The 27,789-nt window shown below is 43.7% G+C and overlaps 1 protein-coding gene across 2 annotated transcripts in view; it reads left to right on the top strand.

The window, feature by feature from the left end:
* IRF2 (interferon regulatory factor 2) overlaps positions 1–7,964 on the top strand; it is a 142,243-nt gene extending 134,279 nt beyond the window's left edge. For both annotated transcript variants that reach the window (XM_082242967.1, XM_082242966.1), the window contains exon 9: positions 7,603–7,964. In XM_082242967.1, the coding sequence (XP_082099093.1) occupies positions 7,603–7,914 (312 nt within the window). In that variant the 3' untranslated portion in view covers positions 7,915–7,964. The remainder of the gene's footprint in view (positions 1–7,602) is intronic.
* The last annotated feature ends 19,825 nt before the right edge of the window (positions 7,965–27,789 follow it).

The following is a 27,789-nucleotide window of genomic DNA, read 5'->3' as shown; positions in this document are numbered from 1 at the left end:
CTGAAATCTGACACCTACGAACCGCTTGCTTAACCCCCTCACTGCCAGGTCTGCCACTGAGAGTGTTTGTATCTCTGATGAGCCAACTTTTTGTCCCCTATGTGATAAAAAAATAAATAAATAAAAAAGAAAAAAATAAAGTAAATAAAATAAAAATAAAAAGTAAATTGTAAAAACTGAAATTTACACCCAAGCACATAAAATTATCCCCCACCCAAAACTGTTTTTTTTTTTTTTTTTTTAAGCCCCCAGCCCCCTCATACACGCACGTACAAACCAGGGATGCCTACTCACAAAAACGTTGATTGCGCTACACATATCACATATCTTCATGCATGTTGGAGAGAGAGCAATATATCTAACACCAGACCTCCTCCACAACATTAAATTGATGACCTGTAGAGCGCTTTTAAAGCGTCACCTATAGAAAATATAGTGTACTAATGTTTGTCGCCATTTTATGGGTACATGCAAATTTAAGGTTCAGCTTGTTGGGTATCTATTAACTTGGTGCAACCTCATCTTTTTATATTTTACCAAAAAAAAATGGTGAATTTTTTTTGCGTTTTTGTGTGCCCTAAAATTACCTTTAGTGTATTTGTTTACTGAAATTTTGCATGACCTAGACCTTTGCGGTAATATCGTGTGACAATAAAAAATTGGAACTACCTTTTTACTCTATAGGTTGTCTGCTTTCAGAAAATATGTAAAGTTTATGCAATTTTCAGGCCTAAAATTATAATTTTTTTTAAACGTGCAAAAACAGCTCTAGCAGTGAAGGGGTTAAAGTAGCTACCAATGCTCCCATGGATTCCCAGGAAAGTACTTGGCAAGCAGTTCTCATCTTTGCTAAGTGCCCTGGTTCGCACACATGCATATGGTGTGTGTGCCCATATGGAGTGTGTGGTGCGATGCAGGAGTACAAAGTTTGTACAGTGTTTGGCCTGCATCCACCTTGTATGTTGCATAGCTTTTTTTACCAGGATCTGCCTATAGTACACTTGGACAGCCCTGGGAGCACAGGCACTAGGTGCTCTTCTGCATTCTGAGAGTGCTCATTTGAATCCAGCCTTAAAGTGATTCTAAAAGTAAAATATATTTTACTTTAATGCATTCCACCCCCCAAAATACTTGCCTAAGTCCTGTATTGATCCAGGGCTGTGCCTGTCTGCTGGTCTTCTCTCCTCTCACCCTGTTCTCACAAGCTTTGTTGAGAGCAGCGGAACCATAGACTTCTGTTGCTGTCAGTCAAATCCAGTGAGTGGGGGCAGGGCTGAGCTGCGCTGTGTCTGTGTCAATAGACGCACACAGCCTGGCTCAGGATTGAGCCAACACATCAACCCCCCCCCCCAAAGAAAGCACTTACTAAAGTAAAGAAACAGAAGAGGAGGAGCCAAGATTGCCCTCGGGGGACCCCAGAAAACAAAGTTCAGGGCTGCACTGTGCAAGACTATTGCACGGTGCAGGTGAGTATAACCTGTTTATTATTTTATTTTAAAAATTGACTTTACAAATGTTTTAGGATCAATGCTCACCATTCCCACACAGGAACTTTAGGAGGGCTTCAAGGAGTAGAGCCATGGCTTTTTTTTTTTTTGGGAGGCTCGTAGGCATCTAGCTAGAATTTTGAACCTGGCAGATTAGTTATCCCCCAGAACAAGCACTGGGCAGGATGTGAGTTGAGTGATTACCATGGTACAAAGGTATTAAAACAGGCAACAGAGCCAATGAGTGGTGTAAGTCAATACAACTGCAGACTTTTACACACAAGGAAATATTCATTTGAGCAAATTGTCCCTTTTTTGAGTGCTCTGAATTTTCCTTTTTGGATGCTCTGTATGATGTTTCAGGGCCTGTTCACACCAGCAAGCCATACTAATCGCACAGCCACTGATGAGTTCAGGAAGTACACAGTGCTGATGTGCTGATCCCAGTACATTGCACTGTTCTGTTGTGTTCTTCTTTTATTGTTAGAACTTTATTAAAATGACACAAGTGACATTTCATTAAGTTCTATTCACACTGCAACTTTGTGATGTGGTAGCTTGCATCACAACCCACTGCACTGAAAGAACGTTTTGCAATGCAGTATTGTGAACTGCCCTCATAGAGAACAAAGGCTTTTTGCCTTGCCCTGTGGTGGGAATGCATCGGACGCAGTGCACCTAATGTGAGCAAACCCCAAGTCAGGCACAGCAAGCCAAAAGGCACGGAGTCCCTAATATGCTCTCTCAATAGTTATATTAACATCTGTGCTCTCGTAATCCTTTGTCATGTATTATGCCCTTTTTTTAAAAAAAAAAACTGCATGCATTTAATGAAAAGCATAAAACATTGTTTCTCTTTCGTTCATCGACTGACACAACTCCTTATCTTCTTGACAATTGGGTTATACTGCCCCCTACAGGAGTAGGATACTTAGCAGGAAAAAGCTTGACTACGCCTATGAGGCAGTCCCAGGGGGTATACTCCCACTCTCCGCTATAGGCACTCAGTTTTTTTTAATGCCTAGTCAGGAGTGAGGACCTAGTTCCTTGCTGGGATCTCTGGTCCTGGCAATTTTTTTTTCTTTTTAAATGCACCTTTTTCTTATCTTGTTATTTTATTCCTGTGAGAATCTACAATCAACTGCCAAACTGGGCGATGGACTGGATTATCTAGATCCAGAGCACCCCCCCACGTCTGACCAACGAGCGTTGTGCAGGCCTCAGCTCCACGCTAGGTCGGCTGTGACATAGCCCCACTGGACAGGGGCTGGTCTGCGAGTTAAACATCTTGCGAGGGCGCATACAACCTGGCCTCAGCCTGAGTTCCTGCTGGCCAACTGAACACCCCCCCCCCTCCATTCCGATGGAGCAGTGGTGTGTCAAGAGCGGTGCCCACTCTGTTCTTGTTATGGTAAGTAGCTGTCCTCCCTCTACCTCTGGAGGGTTTTGGGGTGGACATGGGTCCCTCCTTGGGATTGCCGGAACCCTGGTTTCCCTCCTTCCCATGCAGCGTCCCCCTTTTTTCTCGGTGGTCCTCTACAGACTTGTTACCCCTCACCTGCCCACACCCCCCCTCCCATGGGGAGGACATATATTTTAGATCGGTTTGGGGTGTCAAGCTAAAGGTGGGGGGGAGCACGCCGCTGGCAACCAGACAATCGACTTTTGGGAGGGGGCTGTAACTGGTGGGGGCTCCTGCCAGAGCCCCTTCCTTTCTGCTGAGATGTTTTGAGCTCCTAGACCACCAGGAGCCACGTGAAGCCACCATTTTCTTGTAGCCTTTTGTGCTGTAGTTTGGCGGCCATGTTTGTGTAGCCTCGGCGGCCGTTTTCTTGTGGTTTTGTCATTAAAAATAGCAGCGGCTGTGTTTTTGAAGCTATATGGCTGGTGATTTAGGCGGTGGGAGCCCCTCCTCATCCCCTAGTGCTGACTCCTGGATCATTCTCTTCCTGATCGCCGCAAGTTGTAAAGTTAGCTTGGGGCTGTAAGTACCTGATCGGTGGTGGTGAGTCTTTTTGTGGGGTTCTCTCTCCCTCTCTCTGCTATAGCAGCGGTAGTGCTCTGTGCTGTGGTGCTGTGGTGCCGTCAGCGCGGTGGGGGTGTCCCTAGCAGTATTATACACTTTTTTTTTTGTGTGGGTCCCTCTCTTTACTAATGTCCCTGGAGCACATTTCCTTACCTGATCCCCTCACAGAGGCTTCCGGATCCTCTGCGTCCCAACAATCCGACGGCACCGACGGCAGTCCTGGAGTAATTCGTGTCCAAGGTGGATTTGGTCCTGGGAAAACGGGTTAGCAAAAAGCGTCCCCCGCCTTCATCTACTTCATCTGTCTAAACAGATCCTGGATCTGATTCGGCCGCCACAGATCTGAGTTACCCTTCTGGGTCTGTGTCCACACACCCTGCGTACTCTTTTGAGGACTCTATTGAGGATGATTCCTCTGCCCCTGTAGCCGCGCATGAAAAGGCGCTGGTGGATGCGCTGATTGTGTCAGTGTGTGAAACTTTAAAGATGGAGGATGCGGCTGATGCGTTGGAGGCGCCAGTCCCTTTTGGCACCCATGGGCCCTCCAAGGCGGCGAGGTTGTTCCCCTTTCCCGCTTACTCTGATAATATTGTCACAAAACAGTGGGGTTGTCCAAAACACACTTTTGCGGTCCCTAAGCGTTTTGCGGTATCCTTATGAGGATTCCCTGCTTAAAAAGTGGACGGTCCCATCTGTAGTGGACTCGCCGGTTTACAGGTTAAATAAAACCCTCCTAATTCCGATTGAGGCGTCCCTGGCCTTTAAAGATCTAGCTGATATCCGCCATATTTTCACTGTGGTTGGTTCGGCACTTAGGCCGGTATTTACTATTGCCCTGGTGTTGCAAACTCTGACCGAGTGGGCTAAACTTTTACGCCAGGACCTGGAGGGGGGGAGGGGACAGCTTCCCCCTGCTTTTACGGGGCTGGTGAATCAGATGGTCCAGGGGCTACAGTTTGTCTGTGATGCCTGTTTGGATGCGGCTCCTTTGATTTCTAGACTGTCTGCCTCAGCAGTGGTCCTTCGGCTTATTATCTGGCTGAAATGCTGGTCTGCGGACAAGACTTCTAAGAAGGCCTTATCTGATCTCCCATTTGTGGGGGATTGCCTGTTTGGAGCTTCCTTGGATGACATCATTAAGGGCCTCACAGGGGGAAGGAACAGTACTCTTCTTCCGCAGGCAAGGCAAAGGAGCCCCGTCGTAGATGGGGGCCATTCTTTTCGGCTCATAAGAAGCCTTTTAGTCCCTCAGGGTCGCAAGACAAGGGATCTAAGCCTCTCAGGGACTCCACTGGAGGGTTCAAGAGGAACTTGTCTGGCAAGCCACGAGCAGGCTTTTCCAGACCTGCAGACAAGGCTTTTTGTATCTGGGGTTGGAGGACGTCTTCGCTGGTTTGCGGATCTGTGGACCTCCCTGCTACAGGACAAGTGGGTCCACAAAGTCATTCGGTCCGGCTACAAGATCGCATTTCGGTCTTTATGCTCCAGAAGGGTTCTTCCCTTCCAACCTGTGCTTGTCCCCAGATCGCTTACAGGGTCTTTTTGGGGCAGTGCAAGGCTTGTTACGTCATGGGGTGATTGTCCCGGTTCCGACTTTGGAACGTTTTCAGGGGTTTTACAGTTCCCAGGAAAGAAGGCAAGGTACGTCCAATTCTGAACCTTAAGGTGCTAAACTGCTTTGTGCGGGTACAAAAGTTCCAAATGGAGTCCATTTGCACGGTAGTGGCATCCTTACATCAGGGGGATTTTCTCGCTTCTATCGACATCAAGGACGCCTACCTTCACATTCCAATCTGTGCCAGTCACCAGCGCTTCCTCCATTTTGCCGTTGGCGAGGAGCATTTTCAGTTTGTGGATTTACCTTTTTGGTTTCACCTCTGCTCCTCGGGCTTTCAAAAAAGTGTTGGGCCCAGTACTAGCATTGTTGCGTCAGTGGGGGATCACTGCGAACGGAGTCTCCAACTGCTCTGATGGACAACTTGGGAGATTACCCTGCAAACTCTGAGGGAGTTTGGTTGGATTGTAAACCTTCAGAAGCCTGCTCTGGTTCCGTCCACAGGACTGGACTATCTGGGTCTGACTCTGGATTCGGCCTCATCCAGAGTGTTTCTTTCTCTGAAAAAACTTCAGAAATTGCAGGAGGCAATTCAGCTTCTGTTGTCCAGCAGACAGTCATCCCTCCGGGCTTGCATGCAGGTGCTGGGCCTGATAGTGTCTACCTTCGAGGCGGTTCTGTTTGCACAGTTCCACAAGAGATCTCTGTAAAAAGAGATCCTGGTCATATGGGACAAGAATCCTCAGTCTCTAGACAGTCTGATCCTGTTGAGCCGGGGTACGAGAGAGGGTCCCTGATCTGGTGGCTTCCTTCTCCGGCACTTCCACTGGGAAAACCCTTTCTCCCCATGTACTGGACGGTTATCACCACGGAAGCCAGCCTGTCCGGGTGGGGAGGTGTCCTCAGCAAAGATTGTGCTCAGTGGGTCTCGACTCTTCCAGAATCCAGACTGCCGATCAATGTACTGGAACGCCAAGCGATCATACTTTGTCTGGGTCATTGGACAATTCTTCTTCAGCAGTGTCCAGTACACATTCAATTGGACAGTACTACGGCCGTGGCCTATCAATCAATCACCAAGGGTGCACAAGAAGTGCCCTGACGGCTAGGGAAGTAGCCGGTATTCTAAGGTAGGCACAACGATTTGTTCCAGCTCTCTCTGCTGTACACATTCCAATGGTGGAAAATTTGCAAACTAATTACCTCAGTCGACAGGCGTTGGACCAGGGGGAATGGTCGCTTCATCCAGAGGTGTTTCATCACTTGTGTTTCCGGTGGGGTACTCCCGAGGTGGACCTGTTGGCCTCTCGTCTCAACAGGAAGGTACAGAGGCTTATGGCACAGTCTCTGGATCCACTAGCCCACACCACAGACGCCTTAGTGGCCCCTTGGATTCAGTATCGTCTGATTTACCCTCCCCCCCCCCCCTCTCAAACTTCTGCCAAGACTCCTGTGCAGGATCGAGGTGGAAGGGATTCCGGTCATTCTGGTTGCTCCAGACTGGCCTCGCCAGTCTTGGCACACCGTCTCTGATTTCCATTTGAATGAAGACATTGTGTTGCCTTCCCTATGTCCCAGGCCTAAACATCCTAAGGAAATTGCCTCGCATTCCCTAGATGTGGTTCCGGCAATCAGGGTGTACCTGGCAGCTACGGAGTCTTTTAGGAAGTCAGAATCACTATTTGTACTCACAGATGGACCTCAAAGGGTTGGCTGCGTCTGCTACGACCATTTTCATCAGACAGTGATTCAAGCCTCTTCAGTTAAGGGTGAGGTTCCTCGTTTCCCTGTTAAGGCACACTCTACTCGGGCGATTAGTGCTTCCTGGACCTTCCGTCAACAGGCGTTAGTGATGCAGGTTTGCAAGGCGGCCACTTGGTCGACTGCACTCTTTCACAAAGCTTTATAAAGTGGATGTGTTGGCATCTGTCTTCTGTTTAGAGGACCTGGTCCTCTTTGAGGGTGTATTGTTTTTTTCAGGGGAGCTCCAGTTGTTTATGGTTTAGCTCCATGTTACCTGGTTGGCTATGATTTAGCCTTAGAAATTTTTCTTGCTGTTCCCTCCCCTCATGTTTGACACTGCTTTGGGACGTCCCAATGGTCAAGAGGATAAGAAGCTGTGTCCATCAATGAACGAAAGAGAAAATGGGATTTTTGACTTACCGTAAAATCCATTTCTCTGATGTTCATTGTTGGACACAGCACCCATCCCTCTGTGGAGTTGGCTTTCTTCTGACACAAGCCTATAGCCGAGAGTGCGAGTATACCCCCTGGGACGGCCCCATGGGGGTAGTCAAGCTTTTTCCTGCCTAGTGTCCTACTCCTGTAGGGGGCAGTATAACCCAATGGTCAAGAAGAAAAGGAGCTGTGTCTGTCAATGTACATCAGAGAAATTGATTTTACGTTAAGTCGATATAAGCATTGAAAATAATTAAAAGAAGATTTACCCTAAAAACATTTTATTTTCTATTTCACGATAATGCATAGTAATAGGGAAAATACCAGCTTCATATAGTTCTTCTTTTTTATTCCAGAGCCGATTGCAAAATCAAAGGACCAGTGAAAACAGAGAGTGTGTACGGACTGCCAGCCCAAGAGCACTCTATAACCTCCCAGGCATGCAGACCTTTGTAACGTCTAACAAGCCGGATCTCCAAGTTACAATAAAGGAGGAGAAGTTCCCAATGCCCTACAACAGCAACTGGCCCATTTTTCCAGAACCAAACCCCATTTTACAGACAGCCAGTTCTTCAACATTTAACATCACCCGGAAAGACCATGAAACCAGAGCCACAGTTATTAAGAAAACATCAGATATCACTCAGTCGGGCCTTAAGACTCTTTAGAAGGACATGTTCATATATTTTTATTTTCCGGGAGAGAAGAAAAACTTTTTTTTTTTATTTTTGTCATCTTATTAAATTTGCATTTTCTGATTGATTAAACATGCCGTTTTAAATTTAATCAAACCAGTCAATGTGGAAAGCTGCCGTGGATACCTACGAAGATTTTTCTCAGGATTAAGGTCTACCAAAAAAGGTCTGGAAGGATGAGTGTAGAACAGGACCAATACAGATTCAACACAGCACAGGCCTTAGTGTGGACTGGGAAGTGTGATATGGCAGGAGTACCCTTCTTGTTTCTTAAAAGAAAAAAAAAATTAAAAAGGTCTATATTGTAAATATGTATATTTTATATTACAGTTGTAGCCCATTTGCAATCTGCTCGTGCACCTTACAAAATCAGCACTTAACAGAAGGCAAGTGGCCATTTATTGTACTCCTTTACATTTTTGGGGGCCATAATTGACATAGCCTTATGTTACCCAGGCTTAGCTTGTATTCAGTATAACAAGATTTCGGTATATTTGCATGTTCTCCAAAAGATTTAAGAGCACCTTACAGACACAAAGGTCTGTTCATGATGACAACTATGACTTTTTGGCAGACACATTGCTCATCTTATCTACTTTTTATAATTATGGCGACTATAAACTGCTCCTAGGCACTGTGAGATCTGCCGATTTGCGCAACGTTTTCCAAGCTACCAATGGCACTGCAAGTTTTCTTTCCCATCCCAGTCAGACTGTCAATTGTCAAACATTTTTATTTTTTTTATTTTCAAAGCATGTACATTTAAGGAAACATTCCCTTTTCTTTGAGGAAAAGGCAAGTATCCACATGATGAGTAGCAATTTCAACTTATTTGGAAACACTATCAGGCTGCAAATTAAAATTGCTTGTTGTAAATGGCTGAGCAGACATAGGGGTAAAATAAGGAACTTAATTGTGTGCTCTAAAACCGCACAATTCTGACTTGAGAATTTATTAAGATAATGAAAAATGTTTTTGAGATGTTTGAAAGATTTTTCTAATTCAGAAGGTCTCCTTTAAAATGTTTTTCCTTTACAGTTAAAGATTAATGTAAGGGATTACAATGTTTGCTGTGCTGGAAAAAAATATGTTGGCTCTTCTACAAAAGCCTTAGTTGGTCATTATCAAAACTCCAGGCAGTTGTAGAAAATAAAATTCTCTTAACTCGTAGGTTTTTTACTTAATGCAGAACTGATAGAACTTCAATCAAGGAGTAGCTGTTCGGCAACACAAATTAGGCAGTCAATGGCCACTACACCTGCATTAAAAAAATGTTTGTTTTAATTGGAATCTTACTTTGAAAGTTAATTTGCTTTTCAAAGTAGACAAAGTGCTGGCAATACGCAGATCTTTTACCAATAATGTTGGAAGATCTCCAGCAACCAATATTTATACTTACAAAGAAATATGCTTTTCAACATATTGTTTATTAGAATGCTTGCACAATTAAAACATTATTTAATTGGCACTGCACTCAAACTACAGAATTTGTCCAGCATGTTAGAAAGTTATTCTCTATTGCATTGGTCAGAGAAATATTCAAACAACCATGATACTTGGATGTGATATGCAAATTCCAAATTAACTTTGGTTTGGTTAAAATATTGCATAATATATGGATATGTGTCTGCCTTAGACTGGGTTTCCTTACCCACATTTAGCTGCTGTTGTATTCTTATACTATAAAATAGATTAAAAATGTAACATGGAGCTTGGGACCTCCTCATAGCAGCTGTAGCCAATGTGCAGACCTCCAAATAAAGAGCGTATTGCCACTAGTGTCTCCAAAGAATGGATACAACACAGTTGGGCGGTTTAATTCTCCAGCATCTATATTAGACTATAACACTCATTTTGGGAGCACCGGCCCTTTAAGGCAGTAGCCTGCTACAACAGTAAAGGTTCTGTTCAGAGTAAAATATAATAGTTCTATTAATGATTGTAATTTATTAAGAGCCTTTTTTTTTTTACTAACCTGCTCAAACTAAGGTACAATAGATCTCTACAATTTAGATCTATTCAGAGTTTTATATCTTCTTGAGCATTTTAAAATATTTATTATTCAAATTACAAAAAAAATATTACTAATCTCTCCCAAAGAAAGCTTTGTTTATGTTTTATACAGGGGATATTTTATTTGCGGTAAAATCTAAAATAAATATAATTTTTTTCTATCTTTTTATACAACAGATTTATTTTATGATTCAGTTTCCTGTTTGTTAGCGGAAAGAATGTTAATTACCGCAGTGCAGTTTTCTCATTTTTGTTAACACGAAACTGATATATCTGTCTAATGTAGAAAGTAAAATTATCCTGTGGATCGATAAATAAATATTAATTGCAGTTTTATTTGCTAAAAAACAACATGTTGATATTTTCCATTTGTCTCTATATGTGAGGGGTGTCCGTCATTTGTGTCCAAATGAAAGAAAATGTTATTTAATAGACCCCTGTGTTTGTGTTGGTCAACCAAAAACAGTCAAACTATCTTAGTAGCCCAAGTATCGATACAGAAATTAAATAAAAATAACACGCTAAACAGGTTTGTACCATAGAGAATGAAACCTGTGAATTTATATCTCTATAATCCAAACTTTTTTTAGATACATATTTCTAGAGCAGAATAGTTTAACAGGCCAAGGATTGCCAAGGACACCAATATCCTGTAATACTAAAAAAAAAAAAAAAAAATATAGAAGGAAACAAGGTGGACTTTTGTGGTGCCAATCAGACAAACCATATAAAATTCTTAAATGTTTATTAAGATCACATAAATAGTTAAAAACATGTTACATATACACTTGTGTGCATAAGAAACCTCCCTCAGAAACCTCCCAAAGCGTTATAGACATCAAAACATGTCACAACAGTCAGTTCAATTCTTGATACACAATTGTAAATAGGGTGTCTTCCATTGGTAGGCAATCTGTCAACGCGTTTCGCAGGAACACCCAGCTTATTGAAGAGGTGAGGGGAGCTAGAATAATTGGAACATACAACTGTTCAATGTACAAGGTGAGCCTATTTCTATTGGGGATTATTTTTATTGTTGTATGAAAATGTATATATTGTTTTGTACATTGAACTGTGTAATGTTTCAATTAATTTTGCTCCCCTCATCTCCTGAAGAAGCGAGTTGTTTCGGCGAAATGCATTGAGAGATTACCTAACCTAACCATGGAAAACACCCCTATCTACAATTGTGTATCAAGAATCCAATTTGACTGTTGATGTGACATTTTAATGTCTGTAACCTTATGGGAGGGATCTGCAAGAGGTTCCTTATGTACACTAGTGTATCTGTGTCATGTTTTTAATTATTTATTTTTGTTGTAATAATAAAGTAAGCATTTTATAGGGTCTGCCTGATTGGCACCTCAAAGTCCACCTTGTTTCGTTCTATTTTCTGATTTCTAGTGCAGAATGTGCTTAGAATTTCATTTTAACTCATTTTAACTTAATGACCTGAAATGAGCAATGCACCTAGTGAATCAGAGTGCCTGATCTAGATACTTGTATGTGTCACTGACTGGGAAAGTATACCAAGAATCCGCATAGGAGTCAAGAAAATAGGCTTTAAAAATGCAAGGTCACCAATGGTAGTCCACTTAGTTCTTTAAGAAATGCAGTACACATTACTTTTCTTACATTACTTACTTTTCAGGTATTCATGTAGTATGTAGCTTGCACTCATGCTCTGGTAAAAGAGCGGGGGTAAAGATTTTTAGAAGTCCTGCTGACAATCTGTAAATATACTGTGTGTGTGCATGTGTGTATGTATATGTGTGTGTGTGTGTGTGTGTATATATATATATATATATACATACACACACACACCTACCATTCAAAAGTTTGGGGTCAACCAGACAATTTCTTGTACAAAAGTTTTTCTTTAAGAAAAGGCATTGACATACAGCAAAGCAAGGTACGTGCGTACAATACGGAAAAATGGAACATATGAAACAGGTAGCAGCAAAACAAGATACAAACATAGGGCATAAGCCTAACTTAAAACATTATAGACAAAATAAAGTTTATCAGCAAAAAGTTGTTAGACGGGGATCAAAAGTCCCCCCTAGTGGCATATAGTGCAATAAAAACAACAGGAGAAGAAATCCTAGAGCGTTCCATTGAGCAAATGTAGGCATGGTCTTGGAAGTACCGAGCCAGAGGAGAAAGCTGCACAAAGAGACAAAGAATAAAGAGAGGGGAAAGAAGGAATGAGAGAAGGAGACAAACAAAGAGAGAGACGACAATAAAAGAAGACTAAAGAGAGGATGGGAAAAAGGAAGAGAGAACGGGTCCTTTGGAGGGAGCGACCGGGGGGCATTAAAGGGAAAGAAGAGTGGTCTGAAACCTGGAAGGGGCAACATTCGAGATCCAGGGGTCCCACACCTTAAGAAATTTATCGTGAGAATCAGAGACTATTGCTGTCAATTTTTCATTAATTAGAATATCATTCATACAGTTTTTGACCGCCTCAAAACTAAGCAACGGGGTCTTCCAGGATCGGGCAATTGTCAATTTCGCAGCTGTAAACAAATGCTGGGCCAACTGACGTTGTTTGCGGGTCAGGTCAGGGATAGGTTTGCAGAGGAGCGCCTCATACGGGTCCCTCTTCAAAGTGACCTGAAAAATATTACGGAGCAAAGCATAGATCCTGATCCATAGTCTGCGCACCTTGGGGCATGTCCACCAAATATGCGCCATGGTCCCCACCTGAGTGCAACCACGAAAACATAAGGGAGAATACGCAGATATAAATTTAGCCAGCCTAGCTGGGGTATAATACCATCTGTAAAACACCTTATAAGCATTTTCCAGAATCAAGACATTTCGAGAACATTTTGAGAGAGCTGCCGTCATGTGCTGCCAGTCTTCCTTGTCCAACTTACCCCCCAATTCCAGTTCCCAGTTAGAATGATAGACCGTGAAAGGGGGCGTATCGCTAGAAACAATAGAGGCATATAGGAGGGATATGAGTCCCGGTGTATGGGGTCGTGCCCTGCAGAGGCTTTCAAATGGCGTGAGCGTATAGGGTAAAGGTTTATGCTTAATGAGTTGCTGAAGGAAATTATGGAGTTGCATATATCGATAATGTTTCCGCAAGGGTATATCATGTGAGGAGCGAAGGGCCCCAAAAGGGAGTATCCTTGTAGGGGTAAATAACGAGTGGACATTCACAAAGCCATGGTCCGTCCACCATGAAAACAGTCGTGGGTTATCAAGGCCAGGCGGAAACATAGGGCAAGGAAAGAGCCGCAGTAGAGGCAAGTGGGGGGAAATCAAATTGGCCGAATATTTAACGGAGTCCCAGAGGCGAAGAGAGTGAAGGAGGCAAGGACGTAGGTCTGGCAAACAAAATTTAGGGAGGAGCCAGGGGATGGAAGAGAGAGGGACTGGACAGGCGTCCATCAGGTCAATTGTGGCCCATAATGGCATTTGGAACATGTCGTGCAAATGAGGGGGGCTATGGATGCCGCAGTGTAGTATGCATATAGATTCGGGATGGAGAACCCGCCAGAGATCCTCCGAGCATAGAGGACGCGTTTATTAATGTGGGGTCTAGAAGAGCACCAAATAAATTTTTAAAATTTACGCTGATAAATATGCAAGATATGGGAGGGAATGGGAACCGGTAACACATGAAAATAGTATAACAGTTTAGGGAGATAGGTCATACGTACAGCATAAAGACCCTCATATGTGGGAGACAGCTTAACACCCAGGTAGGGCAGAGGAGGGTGCCATTGGAAAGGAAAGGCCCCAGACTGCTCTCCCCTGGGCTCAGGCAGCCGGGATCTAGAGCTGCTGTGGGATCTATATTCAGCCGGGGATCAGAGCTGCAGGGGAGAGGAGGGGCTCTCCGCTCTGAATGCTTTCCACTGTCCACTCCTCTCCTCTCATCAGGAAAAGAAGTCTGTGTGCGTGGGGTGGATGGGGGGACCGATCGTATGTCATTGATGCCGGGATAGACAGGAAACTGAGGGAAGCTGAGGGGAGTAGCATGTACAAAGACAGCTCTGCAACATGTTAAAGTGCAGAGACAGAACCTCCCACGGGGCCTGACTACTCACAATCATGTCTGAAAAAAGCATACCGGAGAACGAAAACCCAACAAAGACAGGATTTAATTTTTAAAAAAACACCATACATTATACAAAACACTAATCAGTTCCAACATCAAGCGAGGATCATAACTAAATATACTAGGCAACACAACCTCCCCTCCCCTGATCCTCTGCTGTGAATGCTGGGCGGCGGGCGTGTGACGTCACTGGTTGCTAGAAAACAAACAGGCAGCTGCTTCGGCGGTCCAGATTTAAGCGCGTCTGGTCCGGACGCGGCCCGGAGTCCACCTTTTGAGGACCCCGGGCCTAGGCTATAAGAAGATCGCCAAGACCCTGAAACTGAGCTGTAGCACGGTAGCCAAGACCATACAGTGGTTTAATAGGACAGCTTTCACTCAGAACAGGCCTTACCATGGTCGACCAAAGAAGTCAATGTATGCGCTAAACTAGGAAGGGGGGGGCAAAAGAGTGAAAATACAAGAGCACAATTGCCCCCCGAAACAATGCCAGAACAGGTCAGAAGCACAGAGGTTAAGAAATGATAAGCTCAGAGTCCTGTCTACAAATGCTCGCAGTTTAGGTAAAAAAATCAATGAACTTGGGTCAATAAGGGCATCTGAGAATGTAGATTTAGTGGCTGTTACGGAGACATGGTTTAATGAAAGAAATGACTGGGACATAACCATACCAGGGTACTCTTTATACAGAAGAGACAGAGAAGGCAAGAAAGGAGGAGGAGTGGCCCTGTATGTGAAAGATAGCATTAAATCTAACCTAATACAAGTTGGTGAGGCCAACATAGAGTCAGTTTGGGTTACGTTGCAGTTTGCTAATCATGCAGTAACTCGTGTAGGTGTGATATATAGACCACCTGGTCAAGTTAAAGAACTAGATGATCTACTAGTTGAAGAAATAGCTAAAATGACAATGAAAGGAGAAGTTATCATTATGGGAGATTTCAATCTTCCAGATATAAACTGGAAAACCAAAATAGCAAGTTCTACCAGGAGTACAGATATTCTAAATTCCCTACTGGGGTTGTCTCTGCAACAAGTGGTTGAGGAGCCAACCCGGAGGGAGGCCATTTTGGATTTGGTATTCACAAATGGGGATTCGGTATATAATGTCATTGTAGGCGAAACCTTGGGATCTAGTGATCACCAGTCAGTGTGGTTTAATATAAGAACTGTGGAAGAGTCACACCACACAAAAACAAAAGTTTTAGATTTTAGAAAAACAGACTTTTCAAAAATGAAATTAGTCATAAATGAGTCCTTATCAGACTGGAACGGATTACATGGAGTCCAGGAGAAATGGGACTACTTAAAAGGTGCATTATTGAAGGCAACAGAAAATTGCATTAGACTTGTCAGTAAAAGCAAAAAAAGGAAGAGACCACTGTGGTACTCAGCAGAAGTGGCCCAAATCATTAAAAATAAAAAGCTAGCATTTTGTAATTATAAAAAAACCCAGAGCAATGAAGATAAGGAAATCTACAAGATTAGGCAGAAAGAGGCCAAGCAAGTTTTAAGAACTTCTAAAGCGCAGGCAGAAGAAAAACTAGCTCAGTCTATGAAAAAGGGGGATAAGACATTCTTCAGATATATAAATGAAAAAAGGAAATTAAAACAAGGAATAACTAAATTAAAAACAAAGGACGGAAGGTATGTAGAAGAGAATAAAGGGCTAGCCGACTGCCTTAATGAATACTTCTGTTCAGTTTTTACAGAAGAAAAAGGAGAAGGACCTCCACTTGAAAGGATGACTAATGAATAGTCTTTACAGAGGAAGACGTTCTAAGATTGCTGTATAAAGTGAAGACAAATAAGTCACAGGGTCCTGATGAGATACACCCAAGATTATTAAAAGAGCTTAGTGGTGAGCTGGCAAAACCATTAACAGATCTATTTAACCAATCATTAGTAACAGGAGTCGTCCCGGAAGATTGGAAATTGGCAAATGTCGTGCCCATTCACAAGAAAGGTAGTAGGGAGGAATCGAGCAACTATAGACTAGTAAGTCTGACATCAATAGTAGGCAAATTAATGGAAACCCTATTAAAGGATAGGATTGTGGAACATCTTAAATCTCATGGATTGCAAGATGAAAAACAACATGGGTTTACTTCAGGGAGATCATGTCAAACAAATCTTATAGATTTTTTTGACTGGGTGACTAAAATAATAGACAGTGGAGGTGCAGTAGACATTGCATATCTAGATTTTAGTAAGGCTTTTGACACTGTCCCACATAGAAGACTTATCAATAAACTGCAGTCATTGAGCATGGACTCCCATATTGTTGAGTGGATTAGGCAGTGGCTGAGTGACAGACAACAGAGGGTTGTAGTCAATGGAGAACATTCAGAACAAGGTCATGTTACCAGTGGGGTACCTCAGGGATCTGTACTGGGACCAATTTTGTTTAATATCTTCATAAGTGATATTGCAAAAAGCCTCGATGGTAAGGTTTGTCTTTTTGCTGATGACACAAAGATATGTAACAGGGTTGATGTTCCTGGAGGGAAACGCCAAATGGAAAAGGATTTAGGAAAACTAGAAGAATGGTCAGAACTCTGGCAACTGAAATTTAATGTGGATAAGTGCAAGATAATGCACCTGGGGCGTAAAAACCCAAGGGCAGAATATAGAATATTTGACACAGTCCTGACCTCAGTATCTGAGGAAAGGGATTTAGGAGTAATTATTTCAGAAGACTTAAAGGTGGGAAGACAATGTAATAGAGCAGCACGAAATGCCAGCAGAATGCTTGGATGTATAGGGAGAGGTATAAGCAGTAGAAAGAGAGAAGTGCTTATGCCGCTGTACAGAACACTGGTGAGACCTCACTTGGAGTATTGTGCGCAGTACTGGAGGCCATATTTCCAGAAGGATATAGATACTCTAGAGAGAGTTCAGAGAAGAGCTACTAAACTAGTACATGGATTGCAGGAAAAAACTTACCAGGAAAGGTTAAAGGACCTTAACATGTATAGCTTGGAAGAAAGAAGAGACAGAGGGGATATGATAGAATTTTTTAAATACATAAAGGGTATCAACTCGGTAAAGGAGGAGAGCATATTTAAAAGAAGAAAAACTACCACAAGAGGACACAGTTTTAAATTAGAGGGGCAAAGGTTTAAAAGTAATATGAGGAAGTATTACTTTACTGAGAGAGTAGTGGATGCATGGAATAACCTTCCTGCAGAAGTGGTAGCTGCAAATACAGTGAAGGAGTTTAAGCATGCATGGGATAGGCATAAGGCTATCCTTCATATAAGATAGGGCCAGGGACTATTCATAGGATTCAGATATATTGGGCAGACTAGATGGGCCAAATGGTTCTTATCTGCCGACACATTCTATGTTTCTATGCGCTCAGTGTCATATCCAGAGGCTGTCTTTGGGAAACAGAGGTATGAGTGCTGCCAGGAATGCTGCAGCGGTTGAAGGGGTAGAGATCGACCGATTATCGGCAAAGCCGATATATCGAGGGCCGATCGGCACTTTCCCCGATATATCGGAATCGGCCACCAAGTGCTTGTACCGGAGTGAGGCCTGCAGCTAGAGGCATCACCCCAGTGCCGGCGTCCATAGCGGACGGTCGGCTGTCTTGTAACAGCGACACCGCGGCTCGCCCGGGTCTCCCGTCCCACTGGGAGACCCGGGCAACCAGCCTGCATGGCCACCGAGAAGACCCGATCAAAGCTGCATTCGGCTCTGATCAGTTTTCCATGTAAAAACCCGGAAGTGATGTCATTCCCAGTACTCGGCATTGGCGTTTTGAATGCTTTTAAGTGCAGAGGAGGGGTTTGACCCCCCCCCCCAGATCCCTCCACAATAGTACCTGTAAAAGAAAAAAATATTTTATTTTTTTAACCACTTGCCGACCGCTAACCGCATATTTACTGCGCAGTTTGGCTCTCCCAGGCAAACCGACGTAGGTACAGTGCCTTGCGAAAGTATTCAGCCCCCTTGAACTTTGCGACCTTTTGCCACATTTCAGGCTTCAAACATAAAGATATAAAACTGTAATTTTTTGCGAAGAATCAACAACAAGTGGGACACAATCATGAAGCGGAACGACATTTATTGGATATTTCAAACTTTGTTAACAAATAAAAAACTGACAAATTGGGCGTGCAAAATTATTCAGCCCCTTTACTTTCAGTGCAGCAAACTCTCTCCAGAAGTTCAGTGAGGATCTCTGAATGATCCAATGTTGACCTAAATGACTAATGATGATAAATAGAATCCACCTGTGTGTAATCAAGTCTCTGTATAAATGCACCTGCACTGTGATAGTCTCAGAGGTCTGTTTAAAGCGCAGAGAGCATCATATAGAACAAGGAACACACCAGGCAGGTCCGAGATACTGTTGTGGAGAAGTTTAAAGCTGGATTTGGATACAAAAAGATTTCCCAAGCTTTAAACATCCCAAGGAGCACTGTGCAAGCGATAATATTGAAATGGAAGGAGTATCAGACCACTGCAAATCTACGAAGACCTGATCGTCCCTCTAAACTTTCAGCTCATACAAGGAGAAGACTGATTAGAGATGCAGCCAAGAGGCCCATGATCACTCTGGATGAACTGCAGAGATCTACAGCTGAGGTGGGAGACATAGGACAACAATCTGCACAAATCTGGCCTTTATGGAAGAGTGGCAAGAAGAAAGCCATTTCTTAAAGATATCCATAAAAAGTGTAGTTTAAAGTTTGCCACAAGCCACCTGGGAGACACACCAAACATGTGGAAGAAGGTGCTCTGGTCAGATCAAACTTTTTGGCAACAATGCAAAATGTTATGTTTGGCGTAAAAGCAACACAGCTCATCACCCTGAACACACCATCCCCACTGTCAAACATGGTGGTGGCAGCATCATGGTTTGGGCCTGCTTTTCTTCAGCAGGGACAGGAAAGATGGTTAAAATTGATGGGAAGATGGATGAAGCCAAATACAGGACCATTCTGGAAGAAAACCTGATGGAGTCTTCAAAAGACCTGAGACTGGGACGGAGATTTGTCTTCCAACAAGACAATGATCCAAAACATAAAGCAAAATCTACAATAGAATGGTTCACAAATAAACCTATCCAGGTGTTAGAATAGCCAAGTCAAAGTCCAGACCTGAATCCAATCGAGAATCTGTGGAAAGAACTGAAAACTGCTGTTCACAAACGCTTTCCATCCAACCTCACTGAGCTTGAGCTGTTTTGCAAGGAGGAATGGGCAAAAATTTCAGTCTCTCGATGTGCAAAACTGATAGACCTACCCCAAGCGACTTACAGCTGTAATCGCAGCAAAAGCTGGCGCTACAAAGTATTAACTTAAGGGGGCTGAATAATTTTGCACGCCCAATTTTTCAGTTTTTTATTTGTTAAAAAAGGTTGAAATATCCAATAAATTTCGTTCCACTTCATGATTGTGTCCCACTTGTTGATTCTAAACAACAAATTACAGTTTTCTATCTTTATGTTTGAAGCCTGAAATGTGGTAAAAGGTCGCAAAGTTCAAGGGGGCCGAATACTTTCGCAGGGCACTGTATATGTCAGTCGCCTGGTGGCAGCTAGGAGGCGAGCGCGCGCCGCTAGTGGCGTGCTCCCGCTCCCGATCATCAGCGGGGAAGTCGATGCAGCGGGCAGGTGGCTCAAATTGCCGCCTGACACCCGGAATCGTTCCCCGCTAAGAGAGAAGGATCACATGTCTCTATGGTCATTTCAGAAGCCACGCCCCCCCCCACAGTTAGAATCACTCCCCTAGGCTCACATTTAACCCCTTGATCACCCACAGGGTTAACCCCTTCCCTGCCAATGGCATTATTACAGTAACAGTGCCTATTTTTAGCACTGATTACTGTAGTAATGTCACTGGTACCCCCAAAAATGTCAGTTTGGGGTCCAATCTGTCTGCCGCAATGTCGCAGTCCCGCAAAAAATCGCAGATTGCCGCCATTACTAGTAAAAAATAATAAAAATGACATCTTTCCCGTAGTTAGTAGATGCAATAAATTTTGCGCAAACCAATCAAAATACACTTATTGCGATTTTTTTTTTTTTTTTTACCAAAAATATGTAGCAGAAAACAAGTTGGCCTAAAATGTTAAAAAATTTAGATTTTTTTTTTTTTTTTGAATGTCATATAGCAGAGTGGAAAAATATTTTTTTTTTTCAAAATTGTCGCTCTTTTTTTGTTTAGAGCGCAAAAAATAAAAATCACAGAGGTGATCAAAAATAAAGCTCTATTTGTGGGAAAAAAAGGACGTAAATTTTGTTTGGGTACAGCGCAGCGCGACTGCGCAATTGTCCGTTAAAGTAAAGCAGTGCAGAATAGCAAATAGGGCCTGGTCAGGAAGGGGGCAAATCCTTCCTGTCTTAAAATGGTTAATGTACGAAAATATCAGCCAATACCGATATGTGATGACCAAAATATCGGTATCGGCAATAAAAAAAACTATATCGGTTGATCACTAGTGAGGGGTCAGCCTGTCAGTGCTCAGACCATACGCTGCACACTGCATCAAATTGGTCTGCATGTGTGTCGTCCCAGAAGGAAGCCTCTTCTAAAGATGATGCACAAGAAAGCCCACAAACAGTTTTCTGAAGACAAGCAGACTAAGGACATGGATTACTGTGGTCTGTCCTGTGGTCTGATCAGACCAAGATAAACTTATTTGGTTCAGATGGTGTCTAGTGTGTGTGGCGGCAACCAGGTGAGTAGTACAAAGACAAGTGTGTCTTGCCTACAGTCAAGCATGGTGGTGGGTGTGTTATGGTCTGGGGCTGCATGAGTGCTGCCAGCACTGGTTGCTACAGTTCATTGAGGGAACCATGAATGCCAACATGTACTGTGACATACTGAAGCAGAGCATGATCCCCTCCCTTCGGAGACTGGGCCACAGGGCAGTATTTCAACATAACGACCCCAAACACACCTCCAAGATGACCACTGCCTTGCTAAAGAAGCTGAGGGTAAAGGTGATGGATTGGCCAAGCATGTCTCCAGGCCTAAACCCTATTGAGCATCTGAGGGGCATCCTCAAATGGAAGGTGGAGGAGCGCAAGGTCTCTAACATCCACTAGCTCCGTGATGTCATCATGGAGGAGTGGAAGAGGACTCCAGTGGCAACCTGTGAAGCTCTGTTGGATACCTTGCGCTCCTCCACCTTCCCTTTGAGGATGCCCTACAGATGCTCAACAGGGTTCACGTCTGGAGACATGCTTGGCCAATCAATCACCTTTGCCCTCAACTTCGTTATGTTGGAATACTACCCTGCGGCCCAGTCTCTGAAGGGAGTGGATTATGCTCTGCTTCAGTATGTCACAGTACATGTTAGAATTCATGGTTCCCTCAATGAACTGTAGCTCCCCAGTGCCGGCAGCACTCATGCAGTCCCAGACCATGACACTCCCACCACCATGCTTGATTGTAGGCAGAGCAGCCATCAGAAATGTTGGGGCCCCTTACACTGCTTTAGTCCATCCCCCCCCCCCCGATCTGGCAACTACTGGCCATCCCATCCTATATCCTCGTCCATCCAATGTCCTCCTCTTGCAGTCCCATCTCCTCCATTCCTTGTCCTCTTCCCCCTTCACCCCATCTCCTCTTCCTCCAGTCCCAACTCCTCCATCCCATGTCCTCTTCCTCTAGTCCTAACTCCTCCATTCCATGTCCTCCACCCCATGTCTTCCTCCCCCAGTTCCATCTCCTTTATCCCACGTCCTCCTCCTTCAGTCTTATCTCCTCCATCACATGTCCTCTTCCTCCTTCATCCTATCTCCTCCTCCTGCAGTCTCATTTGTACCATCCCATGTGCTCCTCCTCCATCCCATGTCCTCTTCCTCCTCCTTCCTTCATCTTATGTCCTCTTCCGCCTCCTTCCTTTCATCCCATGTCCTCTTCCTCCTTCATCCCATGTCCTCCTCCAGTACCATCTCCGCCATCCAATGTCCTCCTCCTCCAGGAGGATAATTCAGCACAGACACAATCAGCAGTGTATAAACACTGCGTCATATTCCTGACCAGGGCCTATTTTGCGATTCGGCACTGTGTGACTTTAATGGACAATTGCGTGGTCGTGCGACGCTGTACCCAAATGAAATTGATATCTTTTTTTTCCCACAAACAGAGCTTTCTTTTGGTGGTATGTGATCAATGAATGATGAATTTTGCAAAAATAACAATTTTTTATATGAAATTCCCCAAAAAAAATGTAAAAATCAAAATTTTTTAACATTTTTGGCCAATTTGTTTTATGCTACATATGTTTTGTAAAAAAAAAATCGTATTTTGATTGATTTGTGCAAAAGTTATCGCGTTTACTAACAAAGGGAAAGATTTTTGTCATTTTTGTTGTTTTTTTTTTTAACGCGTAATGGCGGCAATCTGTGATTTTTTTTTTTTGCAGTACTGCGACATTGCGGCGGACAGATCGGACCATTGACTGACATTTTTTACACTTTTGGGGTTACCAGTGACATTTCTACAGTAATCAGTGCTATACATATGCACTGTTACTGTAAAATTACACTGGCAGTGATGGGGTTAACTTTTTTGAGAGGGAGGGGTTATGTGTGTCCCTAGGGGCGTGATTCTAACTGTGATTGGCTGTGGCTTGAGGTGTAGTGGCTTGAGGTGTAGGAACAGTGATCAATGGTCCTACATAGTAGAACCGTATGATCACTATTTCTACACAGGGGAGAATGAAAGGCGGCTTGACAAGCTGCCTGCCTTTCTCCCTCTGCACCGACGATCGCCGAGTGACCGTCGGACATCGGGTCCTCCGGTCACACGCACGGGGGGGGGGGTCCGTGACCGCGCGGGAGCGCGCCTCCGGGGGCGTGCGCTCGCTCCCTAGACCCTTACACGCTAGCGACGTAGTACTACGTTGCTCTGCCTGTGAGGGGTTGACTGCCGACGTAAATAGTCGTGCGGCAGTCGGCAAGTGGTTAAAATTATTTTCTCTGAGTCCTCCAACAGTCGCCGCCCCCCACCCCTCTTTTGGGGTTCATGGACCTATATACTGCTTGCTACCAAACTGAATTGGGAATATTTTCTAACAAAATCTTCTGCCTAGCTCACTCCTGTGGATAAGACCAATACCCAGTATTGAAGACTTTACGAGTGGGCGGCGACTGTCAGAGGACTCAGAGAAAAGAATTTTACGGTAAGTTCTTACAAAAATTCTATTTTTTTTTTTTCCTCTTACCTCGATCTCTGCAGCAGCTTGTTTGCAGAAGAATTCCATCTCACCAGCACAGGAAGTGGCTGTGTTGTGATAGACAGTGCACCCTGTGTACCCATTGGCTAAGGAGGCAGTGGGAGGCAGAGCAGCCCACCTCCTTAGCCAATAGGTGGCTGAAATTGTCTAAAGTCCCTCCCCCATAATATCTCCAGAGTCCCAGCCCTGTTAGCTTACTATGCTATGCAGTCTGGAGAGCTAGATTATTAGACAGGACCACCAGTCTCCGGCTCCTCTCTTATGCACACTTCCTGGCTGCCGGGGCCCGGACCCTTTGGGATGCTCGGGGCCCTGTACATGTGTATCACCTGTACCCCCCTGATGGCAGCACTGATTGTAGGCAAGACACACTTGTCTTTGTGCTCCTCACCTGGTTGCCCCCACACAGGCTTGACACCATCTGAACCAAATAAGTTTATCTTGGTCTCATCAGACCACAGGACAGGGTTTCAGTAATTCATGTCCTTAGTCTTCTTGTCTTCAGCAAACTGTTTGCGGGCTTTCTTGTGCATAATCTTTAGAAGAGGCTTCCTTCAGTGGAAGACAGCCATGCTGATCAATTTGATGCAGTGTGCCGCATATGATCTGAGCACTGACAGGATGACCCCCCACCCTTCAACCTCTGAAGCAATGCTGGCAGCACTCATGCATTATCCAAAAACAACCTCTAGATATGACGCTGCGCACGTGCACTCCTTAGTCGACCATGGCGAGGCCTGTTCTCAGTGGAACCTGTCCTGTTAAACTTCTCTATGGTCTTGGCCACCGTGCTGCAGCTCAGTTTCAGGTCTTGGCAATCTTCTTATAGCCTTCTATATAGCCATCTTTATGTAGAGCAACAATTCTTTTTTTCAGATCCTCAGAGAGTTCTTTGCCATGAGCTACCATGTTAAAAATCCAGTGACCAATATAAGAGAGTGAGTGCCGGTTCACACATATGCAATGTCAGACATCGCATGTGATTCGCACCGCACTGCTATGCGAATCACATGCGAAGTGCGTTACAAATCCAGCCATACAGAATGTATGGCTGAATTCGCATCACATTTGGACCAAAGTTGCACGGGACCCTTATTTTGATCTGCACCAGAATCGGATTGCATGGGTGTTCTCACCTATGTGATCCGATTCATGTCTGAACTGACAGTTCGCACTGCAATATGCAAATTGATCTGGGTATGTTGTTAACTGTGTATTGACACCCCCAGCGATTCGCATATGGAAGTGTAAACTGCCTGCGAGTTGAGTGCAATGCGGGAACCCGTAGTGGATTTGCAGGGTTCCCGCATCACATATGTGTGAACCGGCACTAGGAGCGATAACACCAACTTTAACACACCTGCTCCCATTCACACCTAAGACCTTGTAACACTGAGTCACGTGACACCAGGGAGGGAAAATGGTTAATTGGGCTAATTTGGACATTTTCACTTAGGGATGTACTCACTTTTGTTGCAAGCGGTTTAGACATCAATGGCTGTGTGTTGAGACAGCAAATTTACACTGTTATACAAGCTGTACACTCACTACTTTACATTGTAGCAAAGTGTCATTTCTTCAGTGTTGTCACATGAAAAGATATATAATATTTACAAAAATGTGAGGGCTGTACTCACTTTTGTGAGATACTATACATAAGTATTCACAGCCTTTGCATAATACTTTGTTGAATCACCTTTGGCACCAATTACAGCCTCAAGCTTTCTTTAATATGATGCTACAAGCTGGGCACACCTATTTTTGGGCAATTTCTCCCATTCTTCTTTGCAGGACCTCTCAAGCTCCATCAGGTTCAATGGGGAACATCAGTGCACAGCCATTTTCAGATCTCTCCAGAGATGTTCGATTGGGTTCAAGTCTGGGCTCTGGCTGGGCCACTCAAGGACATTCACAAAGTTGTCCCATAGCCACACTGTTATGTTGGCTGTGTGCTTAGGCTCGTTGTCCTGTTGGAAGATGAACCTTCACCCCAGTCTGAGGTCCAGAGCACTCTGGAGCAGGTTTTCATTAAGGATGTCTCTGTAGATTGCTGCATTCATCTTTCCCTTGATCCTGTCTAGTCTCCCAGTTCCTGCTGCTGAAAAACATCCCCACAGCATCATGCTGCCACCACCGTGCTTCACTGTAGGGATAGTATTGGCCAGGTAATGAGTGGTTCCTGGTTTCCTCCAGACGTGACCCTTGCCATTCAGGCAAAAGAGTTCAATCTTTGTTTCATCAAACCAGAGAATTATGTTTCCCATGGTGTGAGAGTCCTTCAGGTGCCTTTTGGCAAGTTCCAGGCCGGCTGTCCTGTTCCTTTTACTGAGTATTTGCTTCCATCTGGCCACTCTACCATACATGCCTCATTGGTGGAGTACTGCAGAGATTGTTGTTCTTATGGAAGTTTCTCCCCTCTCCACAGAGAAATGCTGGAGCTCTGTTAGAGTGACCAGTCGGGTTCTTGGTCACCTGCCTTGGTTTGTGCTCTAACGTGCACTGTTAACTGTGGGACCTTATATAGACAGGTGTATGCCTTTCCAAATCATGTTAGATCAACAGGTGGACTCCAATCAATTGTAGAAACATCTCAAGGATGATCAGTGGAAACAGGATGCACCTGAGCTCAATTTTGAGTGTCATGGCAAAGGCTGTGAATACTTATGTACATGGGATTTTTTTATTTTTAATAAATTTGCAAAGATTTCAAACAAACTTCTTTCATGTTGTCATTATGGAGTATTGTTTGTAGAATTTTGAGGAAAATAATGAATTTAATCCATTTTGGAGTAAGGCTGTAACATAACTAACAAAATGTGGAAAAATTTAAGCGCTGTGAATACTTTCCAGATGCACTGTATAAACACACAGTATATGAAAAAAATGTCTGTGTGTACAGTGCCTTGCGAAAGTATTCGGCCCCCTTGAACTTTGAGACCTTTTGCCACATTTCAGGCTTCAAACATAAAGATATAAAACTGTAATTTTTTGTGAAGAATCAACAACAAGTGGGACACAATCATGAAGTGGAACGAAATTTATTGGATATTTCAAACTTAAACAAATAAAAAACTGAAACATTTTTGCCCATTCCTTCTTGCCAAACAGCTCGAGCTCAGTGAGGTTGGAAGGAGAGCGTTTGTGAACAGCAGTTTTTAGTTCTTTCCACAGATTCTCGATTGGATTCAGGTCTGGACTTTGACTTGGCTATTCGAACACCTAGATATGTTTATTTGTGAACCATTCCATTGTATATTTTGCTTTATGTTTTGGATCATTGTCTTGTTGGAAGACACATCTCCGTCCCAGTCTCAGGTCTTTTGCAGACTCCATCAGGTTTTCTTCCAGAATGGTCCTGTATTTGGCTCCATCCATCTTCCCATCAATTTTAACCATCTTCCCTGTCCCTGCTGAAGAAAAGCAGGCCCAAACCATGATGCTGCCACCACCATGTTCAACAGTGGGGATGGTGTGTTCATAGTGATGAGCTGTGTTGCTTTTACGCCAAACATAACGTTTTGCATTGTTTCCAAAAAGTTTGATTTTTGTTTCATCTGACCAGAGCACCTTCTTCCACATGTTTGGTGTGTCTCCCAGGTGGCTTGTGGCAAACTTTAAACGACACTTTTTATGGATATCTTTATTAAATGGCTTTCTTCTTGCCACTCTTCCATAAAGGCCAGATTTGTGCAGTATACGACTGATCATGGGCCTCTTGGCTGCATCTCTGATCAGTCTTCTCCTTGTATGAGCTGAGGTCATTGTTTGCACAGACATACCATCAAACCACCATACCATACCATTTTCTCAACCGGACCACACTATAGAAGACCTCAATGTTTTAGTTCTTAAAGGGAATTTCAGAACTATCCAGGAAAGGAAAACTTTTGAATTAAGAATGATACTTCTTTTTGACACTAAACATAACGGCTTAAACTTAGACATGGGTTTTCTTACTCATTATCCTAGAGTTTAACGACCCCCTCTGTGACTATCCCCCCCCCCCCCCACCTTCCTCCATCTTCAGCTCTCCCTCTGTCTTATCTCACTAACTATGCTAGTTTTATTACCATGCCAGTTACATTTATGTTTGTTTGGTTCTCTCTTTTTTTTTTTTTCTTTTTCCTTTGGCTTAGAGATTTTGTGTTTTTTACCATGCTGCTAACATTTTGTGAATCAGTACTGCTTGGATCTTGATGAAGGGGACATACCCCGAAAGCTTGTCCTGAAAAATTGCATGTTAGTGCAAATAAAAAAAGTATCACGGACAGTACTCAATTGTCCTTGTATGAGCTGAAAGTTTAGAGGGACGGCCAGGTCTTCGTAGATTTGTAGTAGTCTGATACTCCTTCCATTTCAATATTATCGCTTGCACAGTGCTCCTTGGGATGTTTAAAGCTTGGGAAATCTTTTTGTATCCAAATCCGGCTTTAAACTTCTCCACAACAGTATCTCGGACCAGCCTGGTGTGTTCCTTGTTCTTCATGATGCTCTCTGCGCTTTAAACGGACTTCTGAGACTATCACAGTGCAGGTGCATTTATACAGAGACTTGATTAC

The sequence above is a fragment of the Pelophylax lessonae genome (genome assembly GCF_965119305.1).
Source record: "Pelophylax lessonae genome assembly, chromosome: 1".
Lineage (NCBI taxonomy): Eukaryota > Metazoa > Chordata > Amphibia > Anura > Ranidae > Pelophylax > Pelophylax lessonae.
The sequence above is the reverse complement of the archived record's forward strand: the minus strand, read 5'-3'. Positions and strand labels throughout refer to the sequence as shown.